At 39.3% G+C, this 23,359-nt stretch overlaps 1 protein-coding gene across 1 annotated transcript in view; it reads left to right on the top strand.

Annotated features, from left to right (window-relative positions):
- MORC1 (MORC family CW-type zinc finger 1) overlaps positions 1–23,359 on the top strand; it is a 144,006-nt gene that overhangs the window by 104,417 nt on the left and 16,230 nt on the right. Inside the window, 4 exon segments of the mRNA XM_074363136.1 lie at positions 2,025–2,129; positions 14,309–14,378; positions 16,494–16,560; positions 19,861–20,022. Of these exon segments, the coding sequence (XP_074219237.1) occupies positions 2,025–2,129; positions 14,309–14,378; positions 16,494–16,560; positions 19,861–20,022 (404 nt within the window).

Below are 23,359 nucleotides of genomic sequence, written 5' to 3'. Positions count from 1 at the left end.
ACTTTTTTATTCTAGCCACCCTCCCATTTCCTGAAGATGGGACTCCCCATAAAAATAATACATTTATTTTTCCTACATCTGCAACTTTGAATTCCTGTGAATTTTCCCTCAGTTTACTTGATTAATTCATTTTACCAACAAATGTAAATTAAGGATTACTCTGATCCAGGTACTGTGGACTCAGAGATAAATAAGACACAGTTTTTGCCTTCAAGAAGTTAAGAGTCTACCTCTAGCCATTCCAATCAAAGGAGTTCTTTCCCTGTATCATAAATTTTTCATTCCAGGGGTTTCTGACCTTTTCAACTATGAAGATATCTTTTCAATATCAAAAAATGACTGCATTTAAGTCTTTAATCCATTTGGAGTTTATTTTTGTATATGGTGTTAGAGAATGTTCTAATTTCATTCTCTTATATGTAACTGTCCAGTTTTCCCAGCACCATTCATTGAAGGGACTGTCTTTTTTCCATTGTATATTCTTGCTTCCTTTGTCATAGATTAATTAACCATAAGAGCATGGCTTTATTTCTGGGTTCTCTATTCTGTTCCATAGATCTTTGTGTCTCTTTTTGTGCCAGTACCATTCTGCTTTGATTATTGTAGCTTTGTAGTATAGTCTGAAGTGTGGGAGTGTGATTCCTCTAGCTCTGTTCTTCTTTTTCACGGTTGTTTTGTCTATTCATGGTCTTTTGTGTTCCCATACAGATTTTAAAATGATTTGTTCTAGGCCTATGAAAATTGCCATTGATACTTTAATAAGGATTACATTGAATCTGTAGATTGCCTTGGGTAGTATGGTCATTTTAACAATATTAATTCTTCCAACCCAAGAACACAGTGTATCTTTCCATCTGTGTTGTCTTCATTTTCTTTCATCAGTGTCTTACAGTTTTCAGAGTATAGATCTTTTGCCTCCTTAGGTAGGTTTATTCCTAGGTATTTTATTCTTTTTGATGTGATGGTAAATATGATTATTTCCTTAATGTCTCTTTCTGATAGTTCATTGTTAGTGTATAGAAATGCAACATATTTCTTTATATTGATTTTGTATCCTACAATTTTACCAAATTCACTGATGAGCTCTAGTAGTTTTCTGGTAACGTCTTTAGGATTTTCTACGTATAATATCATGTCATCTGTAAATAGTGAGAATTTAATTTCTTTTCCAATTTGGATTCTTTTTATTTATTTTTCTTCTCTGATGGCTGTGGCTAGGACTTCCAGAACTATGTTAAATAAAAGTAGCGAGAGTGGACATCCTTGTCTTGTTCCTGATCTCAGAGGAAATACTTTCAGCTTTTCACTGTTGAATATGATATTAACTGTGTGTTTGTCATCTATGGCCTTTATTATAATGAGGTATGTTCCCTCTATGCCCACTTTCTGGAGAGTTTTTATCATAAATGGATGTTAAATTTTATCAAAAGCTTTTTCTGCATCTATTGAGATGATCATGTGGTTTTTACTCTTCAACTTGTTAATGTGGTGTGTCACATTGATTGATTTGCAGATATCGAAAAATCCTCGCACCCCTGGGTTAAATCCCACTTGAACATGTAGTTGTAGTTGGTCTGCTAGTATTTTGTTGAGGATTTTTTGCGTCTATCTTCATCAGTGATATTGGCCCGTAATTTTCTTTTCTTTTTCTTTTTTTTGTGTGTTATCTTTATCTGATTTTGGTATCTGGATGATGTTAGCCTCATAGGAGGAGTTCATAAGTGTTTCTTCCTCTGCAATTTTTGGAATATTTTCAGAAGGGTAGGTGCTAACCCTCCTTGAAATGTTTGGTAAAATGTTTGATATTATTTTGTTATTGTTTTATATTGTTATTTAACCTTAACATGTGCATATCTAAGTCATATACTTCTTGAGGGAAAAGATCAGAAATTGAATTTCTTTTGAGTATCCTACAGAAGTCAGCAGTTAATAGAGGCTGAGTGAAGGGAAGAGTGAAGGTGGTTTAATGTATACCATTGATTGCTGCTAATCCTTGTACATTTTTTGTTAACACCTTGCTCCAGGCCTCTTCTTGGGAAATGAAGAGGAAACAGAGTCAAAACCCTGTGCAGAAATGTAAAGTTTTGATTGAAGTTGAAACCAGCAACAGCAATTTGGATATAATCCAGGTTAGATAAACTTTACTGACTAAATGACACATTGAAATTTATTTATATTTGTAAAGATTAGAGGAATCCAAGAGGTATTTCACATGAGTGCCTCAGAGTAACTGAAACATTAAATTGAATAACCTAGTTTTTAGGTGAAGAAACAAGACTTAGAAAAGTTAGTTACTTGCCCAAGGCTATGCAAACTAGTGAGACTACAACTGGGACTGATGCCTCCTCACCACTGGGCCACAATGCTCTTCATTTGAGTTATCAGGGTGAGAAAGCTTTAATATTATGTTAATTTATATAATTTATGTATATGTAACTTGAAGGTCATCTCTAAACCTGAATACTCAAATCCAAAGCATATGGACCTTTCTATATTCATAGTATGGATTCTCACCAGAAACTGTAATTCTAAACTGACTTAAATTAGGCCACTGCCAAAAGCCCTGCTGAGAGAAGTCTTTTCAAGAAATATAGACATACTTTCCATTTACTTCTCTGGATTGTGTATCCCTGATTCGAACTTGGTAGTCAATATCAAAAAACCTACGTATCTGGACTGGTCTACTACAGACCCCAGCAGAGCTGGTTTCCCTTACTGAGCCAAGGGTAAAAAGCTTTGGTGTACAGGAAGAATTGACTCAAGGACTATCTATGTGACAAACACTTCATCTGTGAAGCCACATTAAAGACACTGTCCATTTTGTTATAGAGTGCCCTTTATGTTATAATGAAAAGGTTCCTTTGAACATCAGAATTTAGTGTCAGGAAAAAAGTCTATTTGATGTTTTCTTTTATCAGAATATGAATTTTATTCCTCACTATAGTTCTCTTTGTATCTTGATTGCCAAGAAGCTTAAAACTAAACTTTAAATGAGAATGAGTGTAGTTGCCTAGATGGTTGTTACTGTTTGACATGATAAAGTAAGTGGGAGTACTTAGAAAAAGGCCCACCTCATTGTACATATCTTTAGGTAAGTTACTTCAAAATGCATCTTAGAATTATGGATTAAGTTTCAGTTACAAATAAGCCAGTAAGAACAGAATATCTTCTGACTTTAGCCTAATATGTGTGCCCTTTAGCAGAAAAACATTATCACAAGGTTCATGATATAACAATAATGAAAATTTTATTTTAAAAAATTTTCATTATGGAAAATTTCAGACATAGGACAATCACCCACCCACTATGTGCCCATTTCCCAGCTCCAGCAATTATCAGCTCACGGCTGGTCTTGGTTCATCTGTATCCCTACCCTGACCCCATTACCCCCAGGCATCATGTCATTTCATCCATAATTATAATTGTTTTAAGAAGGGATGTTGAAAAGCTCTAGGAATGATTTTTGAATGGGAACAGAAGAGAAAACCCCTTCATATTGACAGTAAGGAACAGTTAAATCCAGGATGTGAAGAAAGGGAACACCTATGTATTTTCAAAAGGAAAAGGCTCAAAATATAATCAGAGGCCAGAAAAGAAGACTACAACTAGTGTGTAAATAACACAACCTCTTTACCTCTTTGAAGCTAAGTGTGGTATAACTATACCTGTGAATATTACTAGTCACCACCTGCTTTGCAGAATCTGCGTGTTTTTCATGCAGCCATTGCTTTGTCACCTCTCTAAGCTTTGCATGCAGCTTTTAGCAAGTGCTTTTTCACGAATTAGGTATGACATTTATATTAAAATTGTTGTCTTTTTATGTAATATTTCTCAAGTTCTGATGTTACTTGTGTGAATGTATGTGGAATGATTTATTTGTATCCCTGTGATCCTAGCAGGAAGCCTGTTTTCAAACTCATGGTGTCTAATTAATTTGGATACATATACATTATCCAGAGATGCACATCACCTTTTCTGTTTGGCTGTAGTTGCAGTAATTTAAGTAGAAAATCATTGCTTCTGAATGCTTGTCTGTCTGTACTTTCTTAAACTCAGAAACTAAAAAAAAAAATTGTTCTTAACCCTGGGACTCCTCCCCAGTTATCTTCTAACTGTAGTGCTTATGTGAATGTGTGTGTACCATGTGCTTTAATTCTGATCCTGTGCCTGTCAAATTCAAAGGAGGAGGGTGTGCAGGGCTGCAAAAGATCACTTAAGGAGGAGTAATTGGCTCTCCCCCCCCCACCCCCCCCCACAGTTAGGGAGTTCTTATTACTTTGGTGAATTTACTGGAGCCCAGTAATAGGTTCCAAAATACATGTTCAGCACACCAAAGAAAGTCCATCTCACAGGAATGATTCCACATTATTTGAACTCAAGAGACTTGTATAGTATCGTAACGGCAGTTTAACCATTAAAAAGAGAAATCCAGCCTCAGTCCAATTGGAAGACATATTCTGATGGATGCTGTGTGTTCTCTCCCTTTATGCCCATCTGCCTGGGCTGGCCGGTCACAGAGCTAGTGAGCTGTGTGCCTGAATATTTAAAGGACTTGCAGGTAAAGCAGCCTGCTGTGTCCATGCCCCCAGATGGGAGGGCAGAGATGATGCTACCAATCACACGTGTAACACTGAAAGGGCACCTGCCCAGCACCCTTATCCTTTGCTCCTATGCTCTTACAAGTGTATTTTTTTTTCACCTTTCACAGAGAACAGCTCTATTTTGAGCAGCACATTCTTTCTTTTGTGTCTGTGAGTCTCCCTTTTGAAAGGACTTTTTCGTATCCGCGAACTTCACTTCCCTCTCTTTCAAGTTTCCGGCACACCTCACTCTGGCTCTTGTAGTGACAGTCATGCAGTTTCAAGTGAAGTGATAAGAGTATTGATTGCTTCTCAGATTTATACTAAATCTGACCACTGTTGATTCTTTCAGCCTTATTAACATTTATTCTCCAAAATCACCTCATCTGCTGTGGCTCAGGGTTACCACAGTTTGATCTGTCTTCCTGACTTCTTCCTCCCCCTGATTCTTGACTGCGTGCTTTTATATTCCTTTTTCTCCAAGGCCTACCTTCTCTGGAGGCTTTTTTTTTTTTAAACCATATTCTTTTGTTTTGTTTTGTTTTGTTTCCCCAGGGGGATAATCCTTACTTCTGAGTCATTTTTAATGTCTGTATCCTGTGTGTGCCACATTTCACGTGCTCCCTCATCCTTCGTGCAGTGCTGGGCTTCATTTTCCTTATCTCCCATTGCTTCTGATCACATAGTTCGCTGGAGCACTTCTGTGCAGTTTTTTTCCTTTTTGATATTAATTTATGCCAGGCCTTTCGGCCAGCGTGGGCCACCCCTTTTCGAAGTCCATCGCAGTGAGAGTGTTCTTGGTAAGACCTTGCTGGCGTGTCGTTTGGAGCTGTGGAAATCTCCAACTGGGATTCAGTTAAAACTCCAGGCATTTTCTAGAGATTAAAAACTGTCATGAAAATAATGAGGAGTTTTTGTTTTTTTTTTTTTTTAAGATATCTTAATCCTCTTCAAAATACCCTAGACAGCCGTCCGACTGGACCTCTGGAGACATGTATGGGCCATCAGTCTGCACTGCGGCAAACTTCTTTCATCATTTTACACAATCTTGTTAGCACAGCTACAGTGCCCTCCACCATTTCAGGGTAACTAGTGTGATCCAGATGTATTATCTCAGATCCTGCAAAACTGTTTTTCTGAAATTCTACCATGTGTGTGTGCATGTGTGTTTTAGTAGAGGTAGCCTTTCCTTTCTCTGTGTGGCTGTGATGAAACTCAGGCACCGTACTTCACGTGCCTCATCTCATCCCATCCTTTTAATAACCTGAAGGGTACGTTCTCTTTTCATCCCCAGATGAGGAGTATAAACTTGCTCAGGATCACACTGTCAGGAAGTGGCCGCCTCTAACCCTAGCTGTTCAGTGTCAGCTCCCACTGTCGTAACCACTCCTCATTGTGACTTCTCCTGTTAGCGTCCATCTCCGTCTGCTGTCCCCCACGTCAGGTCATCCAGCCCGCTCCACCCGGGTTGGTTGGAGTACTCAAAAAGGGGTGAGGATTTCAGGATACAGATCAATACTACATTGATTAACAGCATTTTGGCTTAGATGGGTTTCCATAGTTTCATACATGGGCATTCTCCAGCCAAGAGTCTTGAATTCAGTTAAAAAAATGGAGGCATCACCCACTTCTTGCCCAGATTAAGCTAACTTCCCTTTATCCCATTTCTTACCTTGTCCACCCTAAATCTGACCTATACAACGCCATTTTTTTTGTGTGCAAAAGGTCTGACTCTTTTCTTTCCCATAAACCTAGAGTCACATAGTAGTCATCAGGATCATCATCTCAGGGGTGATTCCTGGAAAGAAGCATCTTCTCCTTGCCCAAGAGTATCAGTCCAGTGTATGGTTGTGGTCATAACCTCACCACCAACCCGTCCAATGAGCTGGTGTCTCCTAATTTCCATAAAATCCTATTATTTCCCATCCTTCATGCTCAAAACACATACCCTGCCTGCTCTTTTCACAAATACTGTGTATTCTGAACTGTTTCTGTCTCAAGCATTTAAAAACCCATGTGTAAATTTCAGATATGTCCCAGTTAACCCCAGATGGGAAGGAAGTCTTTTTACATCACCTCTTAAAGATGCCAGGGGAATCAACATCTGAGTGAAGGTTGCTACAGTTGTGCTTTACCGGAGCAGTGCCCTGTGGTACTGTTGTAATTAAGGATTTGTCTAAGTTCAATTAAAAACTCCTGTGCCCTGCTATATAATAAATTGGCAGTTCAACTTTACTCCAGGCAAAAATTTGGCATATGAGCTCCCTAGTACCCCAGCGCCCCTCAAAGTAATGCAGTTTGATCAGCTGTCACTGTACTATGCTTAACAGAAGCAATAAAAATAAAAATGAAGCAATGGGACTAGACTACCAAGCATCTTGTCAAAGAGGTGAGCAGTCTCAGGTTATGTCACCAGTTGAGATATTAGAAGCGACTGCGCAGAATAGACATCCTAGGGGATCTGTTCTAAAAGGGAACTGGGAAAATTAGTTTGCCAAACCACAACAGATGGTCAGGCAAGCAAATGATCAATTTGAAGAAAGCTTCAAAATTCAGAGATACCAGGGAGATGAAATTACCAATGCCAACAGTAACTTAGAGAAGTTGAGTAGGAATAATTTTCTGAGACTTGAGTCAGAGTGATAAAAGTACTAACTTTTTGTTACACACATGCGTGTCTTATTCATGTTGGTGGAGCATGTACTTCAAATTGACATTCTGCTAGTTTTCTGACTCTAATATGAAGCAACATCTACCTTTTCCCTAAATACTTTTTATTTGTTATTTTTCCATATTTTATAATAATTTTCTTTCAGTTACTTCTGAGAATATCAGAGGCAAACCCAGACTGCAAAGACTGTGAAATAATATCTGTGGGTGTGGTTATTTTCAATTATGTTAGAGCTTCCTGTTCAATGACCAGGAACCATACTACCTTTTTTGGTTGGATTAGCTTTAGCCCTTTTGTCCTCTGTGGTCATTTAGATCTTTTTGCCTTACACCTGGCCTCAAAAACAGACTGGCAGTTGGATTCATTTCATTTTGCTAATCTGCAGACATTTTAAAAACTCAGTGGCCAGATCACTATTGACAGCTGAATTTTAAGAGTTTGGCAATGGAGTCTCCGGGATTTACTCTGATAAATAAGGAGGTGTAACCTCCAGTGTCTTGTCCAGAGCATGATAACTTTCTGGGCTCAAGACCAATGAATAAAGGAATAAGTTGATGGAACCTTCTTCCTGTCTCAGAATGAACTAAGTCCTTTACCAATTACACATGGTTAGCTCTTTGGGGCAACTTTCAAAAGAGGCTGATGCCAGCTCAGAAAGCCATCAACCCATTCTGAATCCCTGGTGTCTTTGACAGGACCTCCGTGCTATGTTATAAAAGCTGAGGAATGTCTGGAAGAGCTAATGAGTTTCCAGTGTCTAGGCTTGTGCGCTATGGTAGCCAAAAATGAAATGAAATGAAATAAAATAAAATACAAAAACCAAAACCAACAAACAAAAAACAACTGTAAGTACTCTGTTTTGGCATCAGAACCATATGACAAAGTGAAAAGATGTCTCAGTAACCCAAAAGCAGGTGAAAAAAAAAAAAGAAAAGCAAATAGCCTGCATAGCCAGTCCCTCAATCAGCTGCATTTAACCTAAATACACAAAAGTTTTCCGACTCCTAGCAGAAATGTTTTAAAATAGCAAACGGTGTTGATATTACAATGACATGATTTCGGATGATTGAAGTTGCCTTAATTTCAAAAGCAGGCCACTTCTTCGTCAGTTTTCCTGCTTGGTGATGGTGCCGTTGCCTCTGTGTGAACCTGTGTAATCCTGTGATTGTTGCCCACAGTATCAGAAATTTCACAGGCAGAGCCAGCCCCTTTATGAAGTATAAACCAGAGCTGCCCCAAGGGCCTTGGAGGAAAGATTGTCTGTACTCACCCTCCACAGCATCATCTGTCAGCTCACTAGTGGACTTACAGACACAAAGACAGTATGTGATAAAGCCTCTGACCTAAAGGCAAATCTTATGAGCCCCTTATAATGAATCTAAATATTCAAGTGCCGCTGTGTGAATTCTCAGCAACTGTGCACTAATTCCTGACATTTATTGAACAATTCTATGTTAAGAGATTTTGGAGGACACCCCAAAACTCCTCAAAACAAAAAAAGGACCCAAAACATGATCTTTGCCCTAAAGGAGCAGAAAAATTGGAAGACAGTTTTACAAAACCATGAGCTAGCATTATTTTACAGAAAGGAGACAGGCTCTTGGACTTCAGCAGATTGACCCGGTTCATGTTCAGACCTCCATGCCGCTTGTCAGTTGTATCAACTTACGGTTTTCGGTTTTCTTATCTATAAAAGGGGAATAATACTATTATCTGCTCTCAAGGTTATTATGAAAATTAGTGGGATGATTTGTGATAGAATGAAAATAAGTGTGTTATGCAAAACATTTTTTAAAAAGGACCTTCTGTAGTTCTAAAGAGGGCAGATTCAGCCTTTGGGTGGGCCAGGAGATGGGAGTAAAGAATGAAAATTGAGAAGAAAGGGGAGCGCTAGAGAGTGACCCCATGGGTGTGGGAGGGAGTGGGAGGGAGGGGAAAGGGGGTGGTCCCACAGGCAGAAAAAAGCTCATTGCTGCAGAATTGGAGAGTCTGGAGGGGAAAGTATGCAGAGAGGTGAGGCAGCTAGCAACTGAAGAAGTGAAATAGAGCTGTGTAATGGTTTAAGGGTAATTTTAAGCTGGGATCAAGGCCACTACAGGATCCCAGTCTTATCTGTGTCCCATAGATATGATGCTTGAAAGTTAAAAATAATAAAAATTGTTTGTAATTTACTGTTAATACTTTTTCAGAGAAAGGGAGAAATCAGTATGTGTTAGAGTAAATAAAGACATTTTGGGAAGAGTAGGACTTATACTTGCCTTAAAAAGTGGGAAAGACATAAGAAAAGGAGAGGATGTATTCCAGGTAGAGAGAACTGTGTGGGCAGAGGTGTGGAGGCAGAAGTCTATCTTGTGCTTACAGGGGAATCTGAAGAGAACCTTTTGGCTATTACAGAGGATGTTGTTAAGATACTGAAAATATTTCCTGATATCTTAGAATCACCTTGAGAAGAGCTTAGGAAGGGTTTGTACATGAGAGAGTAAGTAGTCAGGACCTGTAGGCTAGTTTTGAGAAGGAACATTTCATCATGGAGAGTCATTCCTTGTGTTACGAAAATGTGATAATGGAGCAGTACTGGAAAGGCAAGAAACTAAAGACCAAAAAAGCAAGCAGGATGCTGCTGCCTGGAGATTGTGGTATAAGAAGACAAGGAAAAGTGAAACATTTTGAAGGGAAAACAACACAACTTGGGAAGGGGCATGGAAGATTAAAGAATGACAATGGTTTTGAAATGGCAACCTGGAACGAAAAAGTTATTTTACATAGGAGGAATTAACCAGAGGAATCTAAGTGGACCAAGATGAGGCTGAGAATCTGAAGTTCCAGCGGGCTATTCAAGTGTAAGTGTCCTGAAGTCAGTTGGAAATAGCTGGAGCAAAGATGAGAAGTTAAGGTTGATGATGCCAATAAAGCCATTGTTTCTGTAAAGGTGATCATTTAATCCCCTGAAATTTTCTTTGAGGGATTGAGAGTAGACAGAAAAATAATAACTACCCAGAAAGAGTTGGGACACAGAGGGTTATCAAAACCAAGAAAGGAAGGAATTCCAAGGGACTTTATGCTTCCCCATCTCAATAAATGGTACCATTGCTCAGTTACTCAGGCTGAAACCTGAATTTCTCTCCTTTTTTCACACCCTGCCCTCAATGCATCAGCCAGTCTTGCTGAATCAACCTTCAGATGTATTATGCTCTGTTCTACCACCTCCACAGCTGCCCGTCTGGCCAGTTTACCACCATCTCTCATCAGGACTACAGCAATAGCCCTATAAATGATTGCATTGCTGCTTTTGGCCTCCACAGTTAAAAATCTGCTTATCCCATCCAAAATATGTAAGTCAGATTAACCATTCTTCTCAGAACCCTCCGGTGGCTTCTGCTTACCCTTAGAACAAAATTTAGTGCCCTCCAAGGCCCTCCATGACCTGTCCTGGCCTCCTTTCTGTCCTCACTGCCTACTATACATTCCTTCTCTCCTTCCACTGCAGTCACCCTGATGTTCCTTGGCCTCCAAAACCCTGAGCTTATTTTTGCCTGATAGCCTTTCCTTTTGCTGTTTATAATTCCCGGACTCCACTGCTCCCCACCCCCAGCAACACACATGTATTTTCTTGACTTGCTTTTTCACTGCCTTTTATTCTGTGCATGTAAGGAATATCAGTTAATATTCTCAACACTGGGGATACAGCAGGGAAATAATAGGCACTACTCCCTGTCTTCACGGTGCTTCCATTCTAGTGGGGGAACCAGACAATAGACAAGATGAGTAAGCACAGTATGTTGCATGGTAGACTGGTGAGCGCTAAGGAGAGAAACAGCGGGGAAGGGGACAGGGAGTGTCAGTGTTGGCTGTGGTGAGAGCGAGTGCAGTGGTGTGTAGAGGGGGCAAGCTAGGTTTGGGGTGGGGGCATTGTCTGAGGAAAGACTAGGAAAAAGTTGAGGCAACAAACAAATCAGCAAGTCAAAGGCCTGGAGAAAGGAGGGTGTGGAAGAGAACAATGAGCCCAGAGAGGCAGCTGGGCTCAGATTACACAGGAGCCCAGGTCATCCTCCTCTTCCCTGGGCTAGTTTTCTTCACAGAACTTACACGATTACGTATCCATCTTTTAATTTATTTCATTCCTTTCTCCCCCACTAGAAAATAAGCTCCATAAAGGCAGGACTTTGTAGTCTTCACCATCACAGTGTCTGCCCCGTGCTGGGAACTCAATTTTATTGAATAAATTGATGAACAAAAAGGAGGCGTCTAGAACATAATGTTAATTACAGAAGAGTGAAAACAGGAAGGGTCTATGAACTTGGCAGGAAGGCAGTTACTGGTCTGGTAGCCTTTATGGGTCCTTGATAAAATGTTTGGGGTGGGTGTGGAGGGGCAAAAAAATAGAAGGGAAGAAACCAGATGGAGTGATAGCAACCAGCTCTTAAGCTTCTTTAACGACAGTCGAATTAGAAGTGCTGTACAGCTGCCCGTGGTCTGCTCTTCCCTCCCTCTCATCCATTTATGATTTATTTATCCTCTTAAATAGATACTTCACAAAATTGAGCGTGTGGTATTAGGCTGATCCATTGCATCCCTTGGAGAACTGGCAAATTCCACTCTACTCATTGTTAACGTAATTTTAATTAAGGTATCTAAAACCCTGTGTTAAGACTTAACTGTAATCTCATTTGCTGTGTGGGAGGTGTTATCTCTTTCATGACAGAGGTAAAATCTTAGGAAACACATGTCCCCAAACTGCAGAGCATGAGACACAGTTAAGCCTAAGTGATTGGAGAACATTTCTATAGTGAAATGATGTGTGTGGAGGGGAGCTTTGCAAGTATCAAAATATACAAATAGTGTCACTGAAAAGACAACTGCATGTTTTCTTGTCTCAGATTGAAAAAAAAATCAGACCTTTAGAGCTACAAGTACATTGTAAAGAAACAAAAAACAAAGGCAGCATCCTATGGAACTTGGATATTGCCACAGTGTTATTTAAAAGGAAATACTGTAGGCTGTGAATTGTTTGTCCAGAATATTTTTAACATCCCTATGCCAAACAATAAAGAAAATACAGGAAAGGAAAAGAAAAGAAGGAAATCTCTCCTGCAATAGAAATGATACAGCTTTGTATAAGTAACATTTTGGGGGGGAGGGGACATACCTACATCTCATGGAAACAGCCCCCACAAGGCAGAACTCAAAGCAGAGAACTAAACCATAAAATGCAAAAATAATTTCAGGAGGCTGTGTTAATAGTACCGTGGACAACAGTTCCCTGCTGGGAGTGCTGTCATTTTTGCTAACCTTGGATTCTTCTGTCTTGTCTGATTTGTATCCTAAAGAAGAGTTACCAGAGGAAATGAATACTTCCTGAACAGGATCATCATAGGTTATAACAAAGTGGTTATTATGAAAGGTGTTAAATAGTTCCTTTCATAAGCTTATCTTGTGGTTGCTGTTAACATTTTTGGGGAATAGTCTATTCTGCTTATAAACTGGTCAAAAAATATTCAGCTCAAAAGGGAGATAAAACATATAGATTTTCCTTGTATGTCAGCACATCAGAAGAGAACTTTAAATTTTATGTTACATCAGAAATAAATAAGATATCCATTTAAAGGTCATTTTGTGGAATGAACTTTTAAAAAATGTGCAGTTAATCTACTTCTTGGAGCATGAATTTATTTACAGTATAAGAATAAAAATATTTTGAAATGGACCAGAGTAGCTTAGAATCAGTTTTGTTTCCCCTTAGCTATAAGGCTTTTTCCCTTGTAAACAGTGATGGTGGACAGCCTCACAGTTCTTTCGTTGCTAGGTTACGTGTGTGCCCATTTACCCTGCTTCCTGACGGAGCAGCTTCCAGAATGCCATGTATATATAGCATATGCTTTTGTTTCCGGGGTGGGGAGAAAAGGAGGGTTGATAGCCTCTCCATCCCACTGCTTTGTTTAGCAGTTTAGAGGGGGCATGAAAGGCGAAGGCTACATGCACAATTGGTAAGTTCCAGGAAACTGACAGCTCCACACCTTACACCAGGTGATAGCTGAGGAGCCTGGTGTGTCCCAGCGCGTGTTCAGGAGTCTTCAGATTGAGATGCAGACAGAGCTTTGGCCTTACCCCTGCCTTCTCCATTCTTCTCCAGTCTTTTTTTACTGCCTTTCCCACACCTTCTCACAGACTTAAAAATACATATGGAGGGCTTCTGGGTCTACTTTCCTGAAGGGCATAAACGAACTAACTCTCTGGTCCAAAGAAGTACATTCCCTAAATGTGAGTTTGTTTTGTGTGAGCTTTGTAAAATGGGCTTACAGAATTCCCACAGTCAGTGATGGTAGACCTAGCTTCTGATTGCCGTGCTCCAGCCCTACCTCTCCCAGCCCCACTAAGCCCCCGTCCCCCCACATCACACACATCCCCTCACTCTCAGGTGCCACCAACCCTCCTGGCTCCTGCATTCAATAAATACATTAAGGCTTTGCAACCCCTTTTAAGGCAGACTTCCTGAGATTCTGTCAAAAGACAAGGTGTCCCACCCTTTAACATTCCAGGTTCACTCCTAGCCCCGGCCCCATCCCCATGTTCTTTCCTATTATGATGGGGGACCTCAGGCCCCAACCTCCCCAAAGTCCTCACTGCACTAGTGTTGACCTTGTACTCTTATCTGCTCTGCAGCAACTAGGGGTGTGATAGCCCTTCTCAAAACAGCAGATGCTCCTTGGTTGCTCCTGGTGATCCAATACTTGGCTCATGCGTTGGAGTCGTTGTTATAGCCATGTCAGACACAGATATTTTAAAATACAAACACACAACTATTGGTAGAAGTGTAAAAATCCCATTAAAGAAATGATAGAAGTAAATGTGACAATTATAATGCAACTTTCCTTGAGATGCATGCCAGTATAATTTTCAACAACACGTAAACTTGTCTCCCTTCAAAACATGTGCAAACTGTACTTCTGGCAACTTTATGGTCTCTCTCTTACAGGGGCATTGATGTTCAAGGTCAGTTTTGCACCTTATAATATGTCCTTTGTTATTTACAGTTTTAAATAAAGAGCTTGTCTTTCAGATTTTAGATGAAAATGACACTGATGTTTTATTGAAAGAAGAAAAAAAGGAAGTTTCTTTTATGAAAAAAGGTAAAACAAAGAATTTAGTTTACATATATTAGTTGTGATGTTTGAGTTGTTTTCAGTATGACTTGTGAGACATATCTTATGCAGGGTATAAATCAGACATTTGCTAGCAGTTTGGATTTTAAAAATTAAATTTGTTGTCCCAGAAGTGGGAGGGGAGATGGGTAGAGAGTGAGCTTTCAATGTCACATGTCTTGAAGGACAGAGGGGCACTTCCTGCCTGAGAATATTACCCCCAGCACTGCCTCACTGCCTGAAATTCCCAACATTGGACTTAGGTCCCCCTCTTCATTGACTTCTATTTAGAAATTTGCTGAGGATTGATATCAGGTCTATAATTTTGGAGCCTATTTTGAAAATTATAATGACATTCCTCTATTTTCAATTATTTAGTCCTTTTCCTATTTGCATGATTCCTCTGAGATCACTAAGAGTAGTTCAACAAACATATTTATTAGTTCCTTTATGACCATGGGACATAAGTGGTCTCAGGTGAGTGACCTGAGCTTTTTTTTAAACAGAAAGTTGCCGTCTGATTATATTCAGTCCAAAGACAGTTCCCCTGGATGGAGAAGCTGGAAACAAACTAGACTCAGAAAATTTTATTTTCTGAGTGTCCACTCATTATTATTACTAGAATTATTTTATTATGTGTTGTATTATTATTATTACCATTGTCTCTTTTATTGTAATATTATACCTTTGGGCCTAAGCAGCAAGTCTGTTATTTTTATCGTCATCTTCTTATTCTGAAATAAGTTTTAAAGCCTTTCTTAGTTTCCTTAGCAGGTCTCAGCTCATTTTGTCTCCATCATGCTCGTCCTTGTTGTGTTGATCCATGCCATCATTTCGTGTTCACTAAGCTCTCCCTTCCTTCACACTTTGTTGCTTAGGTGACCTCATCAGTCATTCATTCACATCTTTATATTTGAACCCATTAGTGAGGCCCCTAAGAAATCACACTTTTTCTTTTTCATCATAATTAGGATAATTTGCCATTCCACAATCAAGATTTCTTTTGTAAGGGTCTCTTAATTTTAAAGCCAATCTTTTACAGAAGTTGAAAACTGCTAACATGCCTTCAAGTATGTGCCTGTTGGATTTCCAAATTATAATGGAAAAATTGTTAATACAATTTTGATCCTAAAATGAATATTTCATTTCAAGTACTCATCCTGGATTTGGAAGGAACCAATTGTGAAATATTTTCAAATGACTGTAATTATGGATTAGTTGGCTATTAGATTAAGAAATTTCACTTTGCCTGCAAATCATGAGTAAAACCAAGGGTGACTGAAGTGTGCTTGGAAAACCTCTATGTCTGTTCTCTTTTATGTTTCCTTAAAGGATTCAGACAGGTCCTCAGCCATTTACTCACCATCTAAAACTTACCTTGTTGCTCTCCTGTTCTACTTGGTCTTCAATAGCCCAAAACTTATTGTCAAGGGTTTACTTGGTAGAATAAGATCACAGTTATCACAGAGAATTCTAGAGATGGAAGAAGGATGCGTTAACTTACTTAGACTATCCTCAAGACACTCTTAAAACCAAGCCAAGGGGATCAAAGCATTTCTGCCATTCTGTGGCAATGACTAGCCTCTCTGAAATTCTGATTCTGAGGTTCCCTGAGTAGAGACCGACAGCCTAACTAGATGACTGTAGGTCTCCTCCTGCTTTAAAGTTCTGCTCTCTACTAGAGGCGCATTCCTGACTGGAATCTGTCAGGATGTCTTTGAACCTGATCCCAGAATGGAATGCAGTGAGGTACTTGGAGGAGACCAGTGGTTGTCTGCACAGAGGCTAGTGAAAGAAGGGAAACTGAACAGTTCCAGTTAGCCATGCCATGCATACCAAAAGCAGATAAAAAGAAATTACAAAAAAAAAAAAAAAAAAAAGCTACAGAGGCTCTTGGATTCTTCTATGTACTGTATACACTTTATTAAGAAGTTATTATAAATTACCTTAAGAACATATTGGTGCAGTTTTACAAAAAGGTGTTTGAATACAAAACCAAATTATATGCAGGTATTTAATGAACTGCTTACACGTCTTTCAGATCACTTTATTGTGTGATCACTACAATGTGATTGTCTTCATTTTGTCTATGTTCTTTTGAAGAAAAACAAGAGCTGTGCAGTGAAACTTCAGAAATAAAGAGAAGCTCTTCATCACCTAACCGGGAAAGGTAAGTGTACTGCAATTACGCACAGTCCAAGTGAGTGCAGTTACACTGTTGAAAAGCAATTATCAGTGTTTAAATGCAGGAAGAAAGAAAATAATAGCAACAAGCCAGGCAATTAAGAGTGGAACCAAATTTTACAAAGGAAAGAATAGAGCACACTAGGTTTCTTATCCTTTTCCCAAACCTTTTCATTTTCTTTTGTGACGATTTGGGAATAATGAAATGGAACAGGCAAGCAACTAATTCAAATTGCTGTAATATAGTCAAAGAACTGAAAATGTCACATATATCTAAGGTATGACTGAAATCATGAATGCGTTTTTGTGTGTGTGTGGCTTGTGATCTTATTGTCGTGCATGTATGTAATTGTAATAATCCTTGCATGCTAGAATTTTCTTGACTGGAGACTTTTGTCACTTTTATATAAAATCAGCTGAATATTTAGGATATCCAATAGAAGAAAAAAAATGTTTTCCAGGAAGCAAATTCTTACCCTCACTCCTGCTCTAAATCTGTCTAAGCCTTTTTCCCGGCACTCAGACCTGGTTTCACGGAATCCAAATTCTGTGCTCTTTTTGTAGAGGAGCATGTTGAATTAAGTACAAGAAAAAAGAAAAAGAAAAAAGAAAAAAAAAAAGAGAGAGAGAGGAGCTTTTATTTTCCTGCACTTGCAGACTGAGTGGTCACTCTTACCCTCGAATCCCATCACTTCCCTCTTCTACTCAGAAGCCTTTCACAGCCGCATCACTTTTAAGAAAAGGCGCAAACTCCTTTCCATTGCACAAGTCTCCTTCGGCCCGCCTCCCTGGTCAGCCCTGATTTTGCTTCCCAGAGTTTCTAAATTATTTAGAGTTCTGTTTTATCACACTACTTCCCGGGCTCAGATGCCCTCTGAAACTTGTGCACCAGTCTGCTACCCTTCATTCATGTTCCAGTTCAAGTGTTCTCTCCTTTGGGGCCCTCAGTTCTCCTGGGCAGACTCAGGTGTTCACAGAGCCGCTGTTGCAGGGATCAAATCCCATCACATTTCCTCCAGCTTCAGTGATTATTTGTTAAGTACCAGCCATGTTCTGACACACACCGTGAGCTGCTCCTCATAGTCAGGTGGAATTGCCGTCTGAGTGTCTGTCTTCCCACTGCATGTCAGCTTCATGAAGGACAGGGAATGTATCTTCTCTTCTCCCTGACTCGCAGCCTCTGACAAGTCTTCCCTGAACACTCCAGCTAAAATAGCCTGCCCCGCTTCTGACGGGGCACACTAGCAAATTGTATCCTCCCATTGTATTTTTTTTCCAGATCCCTTATGACTGTTCTAAAGTATCTTATTGAAACATTTGTTTATTTTAATGCTTTACATTCTAGTTTTCTTATTTTCTATATTTTCACTAGAATTTAACTCGCTCCACAAGAGTGGTGGTTGTCTTTCTCACCTCTGTGTCCTTAGCACCCAGACGAGCACCTGCCTCAGAGGTGGCCTTCTTTAGTATTTGTTGATTGAATAAACAATGTAATTTTTTCCCAATGCTGTTGCTAGGTCATTTTATGAACAATACTTTAACCTAGAGTTATTTATTAAAATTTGGATATTATTTCATGTATTACTTTTAGTTTTTATAAACTGTGTTTTTTAAATAATCTTTGAATCATAACTACAATATGAATGTTAGGACTTTTATCCAGTTAGAACAATCTTAATGGAAGAATCTGATCAAATTTATCAGTAGTGGTAGTAATGATAAAGATGATTACAATAGCAATAATAATTAGGTGCTATCTACAGAACACTTACTAATAGAACTAATAGACATTGAGCTAAATTCTCTGTATATCTTGTTTAATCCTCAGCACAGCTCTGTGAGGTAGGCACTATTATTATTTGGCAGAAGAAGCAAAGGTTCAGAATGGAACTGCTGTGCTCTGGTGTAGTGCATTTTACCCCCCACTCCCAACACCAGCATGAATTTCTAGCATCCCCAAAATGGTTAAAAAAATTTAAAGGACTTCTTTAATAAAATTTGAGTATAAAGGAGGTTATAATTAATAGGCTTTAGACATTGCATGAGTGTTCTTTAACAGACAATTAAGCATTAGTTATAATGTTCTTAATCTTAAATAAAACATCAACTGAAGTTAGTATAATTTATGCCAAAGAACTGTTGACAGTAGAAGCACATTCCATTTGGTATAAACTATTACCCAGTTTTTAAAGGGCCCATTACAGTGCAAACATAGGAGACTCTAGAGCCGTAGTCTTAATTCGTGGACATTACCACGAAAGGACTACAAAAATCTTTTTACTTGGCAAACAAGATCCTGCGTGATCTGACCCCTGACGGCCTACCCAGCTTTGTCTCCCATACCGCGTGTCCCTCAGCCTTCTTGAGCTTTTTTTTTATTCCCACAATACTGAAAGCTTTGGGTCTCATTAACACACTGCGTACTACCTTATGCATCCTCATTGTGAGCTATTGTCCATGCTGCAGCCAGCTATCCTTTTAAAACACAGACCACCTCACTCCCATGTAAATAATCCTCCAGTGGTGGCATGTGCTCTGCTTAGAATCAGCGCCAGTCCCTGCCCCGTGGCTAGTGCCTCTCACCTCATCTCTCTCTATCTTCTTCCTCTGCCCTCACCCGGCAGCTCTGGCCTTCTCCTGCCTCCCCAGACAGTCCTACCTCGTATCTACCCTGGATCATTCCACTTCACTTGGAACACCCTTCTTCCACTGTATCGTGACTAAATATTTCTTTCAGCTGACTTTATTTCTCTACCTACATTCCCCCAGGCTAAAATTGAACTTTAGTTTTAAAGCCTTTTTCAGCAAGTAAGAGACAAATGGCATATGACTACTATTGTTAAGAATAAATTAGATAAACAACAAGATCCTACTGTAGTGCAGAGGGAACTATATTTAATACCTTGTAATGGCCTATAATGAAAAAGAATATAAAAAGGAATATATATATGTATATGTATAACTGAAACACTATAATTTTGCTGTACACCAAAAATTACCACAACATTATAAACCGACTATACGTCAATTAAAAAAAAGGAATAAGTTACTGCCAATTCTATTTAATCATGGGTACCCAAAACCTTGCAACAAAATTTGTCAGGAATAAATAGTAATTTTTCTAAATGAGAATAGATTTTATATAGTTACATAAATGACAATTTCAGCATTACATTTATGTCCTTGCTTTCATTTGTTGGGTGTTAACATTTCATTTGTTACATATTAATGTTTCTGAATTTATTAGTATCTAATATGATTTCTACTTAGAAATTGTAAACCTCAGTTTGTTTTCGCCCAGTATGCCAGTGGAAGATTTAAATCCAAGATCTGGATATAAAGCCAGAGTTTCTGTGAGTGGTGTTTGTAAAGTTGCTTCTTCACTGACAGAATCTTCTCAAAGCACATCTGTCAAGGAAACAGTAAGAAAACTGACATCTAATTTAAGGTAAAGATATTTGCTAACATATTTCCACATGCTTTGTTGAGTTTTCTAAACAGTGACAACTCCTGATACTTTTCCCATACTGAGTGGTAATAGTATTGAGAAAATTTGATAGAATGTCTTTATAACTTGTCTCCTAACTGCACTAATGTAGATACACTGTGGGTTACATGTCTTTGAAATGGAACTGTTGTTGCTAACTACCCTATTGTTACATGGTCCAGTAGAATGGTGGATGTTTAGGACTCAATCCAGTGTAATAAAGAACCAGAATTTGTCAGGGTAAAAGACAGGACAGAAAGGACTATTAAAACAAAAATGAATGAGTGTCATTTGTAATGAAGGGGGCAAAAAAAATTCTTCCTGAATTTCTTCCTGCCTTTCTCCCTGCCTGTGTCCCTCCCTCCTTTTCCCTCCCTCCCTGGATTCCTTCCTCTCTCTTTCTTTCTTTCCTTCTTTCTTTTCTTTCTTCCTTTCTTCCTTCCTTTCTTTCTTTCTTTCCTGCCTCACAAAGACCCTCATGACATTATGGCCTTCTAAAAAGTCTTTTTTTGTAGCTTTAGATACTGATCCTACTGAGAGAAACTGAGTTTTACTTTTAGGTTCAGTGTAGAATCTTAACATTTGAGGGCACAGTTAATGAGGGATTTAAATGTCTGGATCTCAGTTCTCAAAGGATAGAGGTAAGGAGGGGGTGAAGTCCAAGATTCAGAGTCTTTCTAAATAGGGACCAATGATAGGAGGGGGCTTTACAGTCAAGCCAAAGAAGTTAGCATACAAAAGAGTGCTCTAAAATAGGTGTCATATGAGAGGCTGAGGGGCAGGGGCAGTACCGCCACTAATTAGCACAGCCAGTTGATTTGGTTGGGCCTCACAGACTCTGAGTAAGAGGCTTTCAGCAGAGGGAAAATACAACATGCTCTAGCTGTATTTTCCCTTAGAACAATTACTTTGACTTTTTCATCAGTGACTACAAAATCTTCCCAAAGAAGAGAGTTGGCAGAGAACAGGACCAGGAAGGCGGAAAGAGAAAGGTAGAGGTTGGGCATATATATAGGGAGCAATAGCCCCTACCCAGGCCCAGGCTAGGGTCTAGGGTCCTGTGAGTGAAAGTAGACTGCAAACCACTGGAAGACAGGAACTCCGTTCTGCAGTTGCCCCGAGCTTTATGGAAGCATCTATGGCAGCATCCAGCTGTAGGGCTGCGCTTATATGGGCATGAAGGCCCCACCGACTGTCCTTCAGGAACACATCCTAACCCTCGTGCTGCCCCAGGAGAAGGGAGGAAGCTCTTGCTGTAGTGGGTGGATGCACCTTGGACTTTGCATCAGGACTTATTTTCACTAATGACACCAGGGATCCAGAGGTGAATTGTTTACCAAGAAATGAAGCCAGGGTGCTGTGTTCCTGAACACTGAGTTCTGACCACCAACTCTGCACTGGGTCTGGGTTGCCAAGCTTGCACTAGCCTGGGAATGTAACAGAAGCAAGGCAGACCTCAGGGTTGTACAGGTATTTGAGGTTGAAAAGGCCATTCATCCAGTGACCTGGATGGACATCAGTCTCATACTGCCATGGCCTACACTATACTCCCTGAAGAATGGGGTCTCCAACCATTTCCTACCTTCTGTCTGTATTTGTCCAGAAGTAATATGTAAGATCCTCATCTTTGAAGTTGGGTAGCCATAAACTTGAACCCTGGTTTTTTACTTACTAGTTCTGATTCAGGCAAGTCATTTGGCCCCTAAGACATGGTAATATGCAATAAATTACATATGTACATACCTGTGTGTGTCTGAATAAATGTGTGCATTTTAAAAATATCATATTTAATGTTTTTTAATTTTTGAAATATTTGAAGAGCAAGATGTCATTTCTAAGAACTATGTATACAATTTAATAAAATTATATTCAGTATACAGTTTCTCTTGCAGCACTTAAACCACTGTTAAAGATATTACAGCTGAAAGTTTTGTTGTATTATTACAAACTAATGAATTTTAAAAAATTATGTGGTATGGATATGACCACATGTCCAATGATTAGGATGTTGCCTCAAGTGAACCAGGCCTTCTTGATAATAATAGCTATCATTTATGAGTCATTACTGTATTTTAGACATTCACCCAAGTGCTTTGTATACATTAGCTTCTTACTCCCACAAGCTTACAAGGCTGTTATTATTCTTAAAAAAAAAAAAAAAAAAAAAAAAGCTTAGAGAAACTAGATAACACTCAAAGTCACAAAGACACTTACACAGCTACGAAGGACAAGGTTGGGTTTAGGCCCAAGCTCCCTGATTTGGAATCTCATGCTCTTTACCACAGTGTGTATGTATGTGTGTGTGTGTGTGTGTGTGTGTGTGTGTGTATGTATATATGTGTGTGTGTACACACACACATATGTACACATGTATACACACACACATTTTGTAATGCACAGACACACACACACACACACACACACACACACACACACTTTGCTGCTCTCTGCACTGTGAGACCTGGAGAGACTTGCCTGGTTGTGTTGCAGCAGAGTTTGGATGTCCTACCGCACATCATCATTTTCTTTAGTTTTTACTTGGTTAATTTTTGTTCTGCGTCTAAGTGTATCATGAGTATTAATTTTAACGAGTTGCACGTGATCAAAAAGGAGATAATCTGATTGAGTTTGCTGAGACTTTGAAGTGCATCTACTTCTATAATTAGGCACCAATAGAAAATGAAAATTTCCCGGAAACCATCTCCCTAATGAACGTGTAGAATCTTTAGTAATTGAAATCATCATGGTATTATCAGCTAACACTCCGAAAGCCAAATGAATTAATAAATAAGCTCCTGTCTGAGCCAGCTTGAATTTTTTTGTGGTGATTGTTTGATAAAAAAATTAAATGGGAAAAAAAACTGTGCACAGCCCAAGGCGTCAACTGGAACAAAATGAGCTCCTCCTCTACCAGTTTTCTCTTTGCTTTTAGCAGCATGTACTGTGTTTTCTCGCATTTCACCAGTGAAAACAGATTTCTTGTCTTCTTTGTTATATTCCTTTCCCTGAACTGCACTATTCTGTTGTCTGGTCCACGTATTATTCCTTGTGTTAACTAGACTTAAATTCCTCAAGGCATGAAGATTGCGTCTGGCTGTGTACAGTATGGAGGGCCCTGTTTTCTTTGCACTCACGATTATTCACCAGCTTTGCCTTGCTTATCACAAGATAAGAGAGCAGTTGGGCCCTTCTGCATGTGTGGAGTGTTCCCTCTACTTGGTTCACTGTGGACATGACATTGCCCTTACCCCTTCTAACACTGCCAAATAGGCGTCTTCTATTGGGTCCATGTTAGCAA

The sequence above is a fragment of the Camelus bactrianus genome, chromosome 1 (assembly GCF_048773025.1).
Source record: "Camelus bactrianus isolate YW-2024 breed Bactrian camel chromosome 1, ASM4877302v1, whole genome shotgun sequence".
In the NCBI taxonomy this organism is placed as follows: Eukaryota; Metazoa; Chordata; class Mammalia; order Artiodactyla; family Camelidae; genus Camelus; species Camelus bactrianus.
Note: the sequence above shows the minus strand (reverse complement) of the source record. Positions and strands in the feature narration are given on the sequence as shown.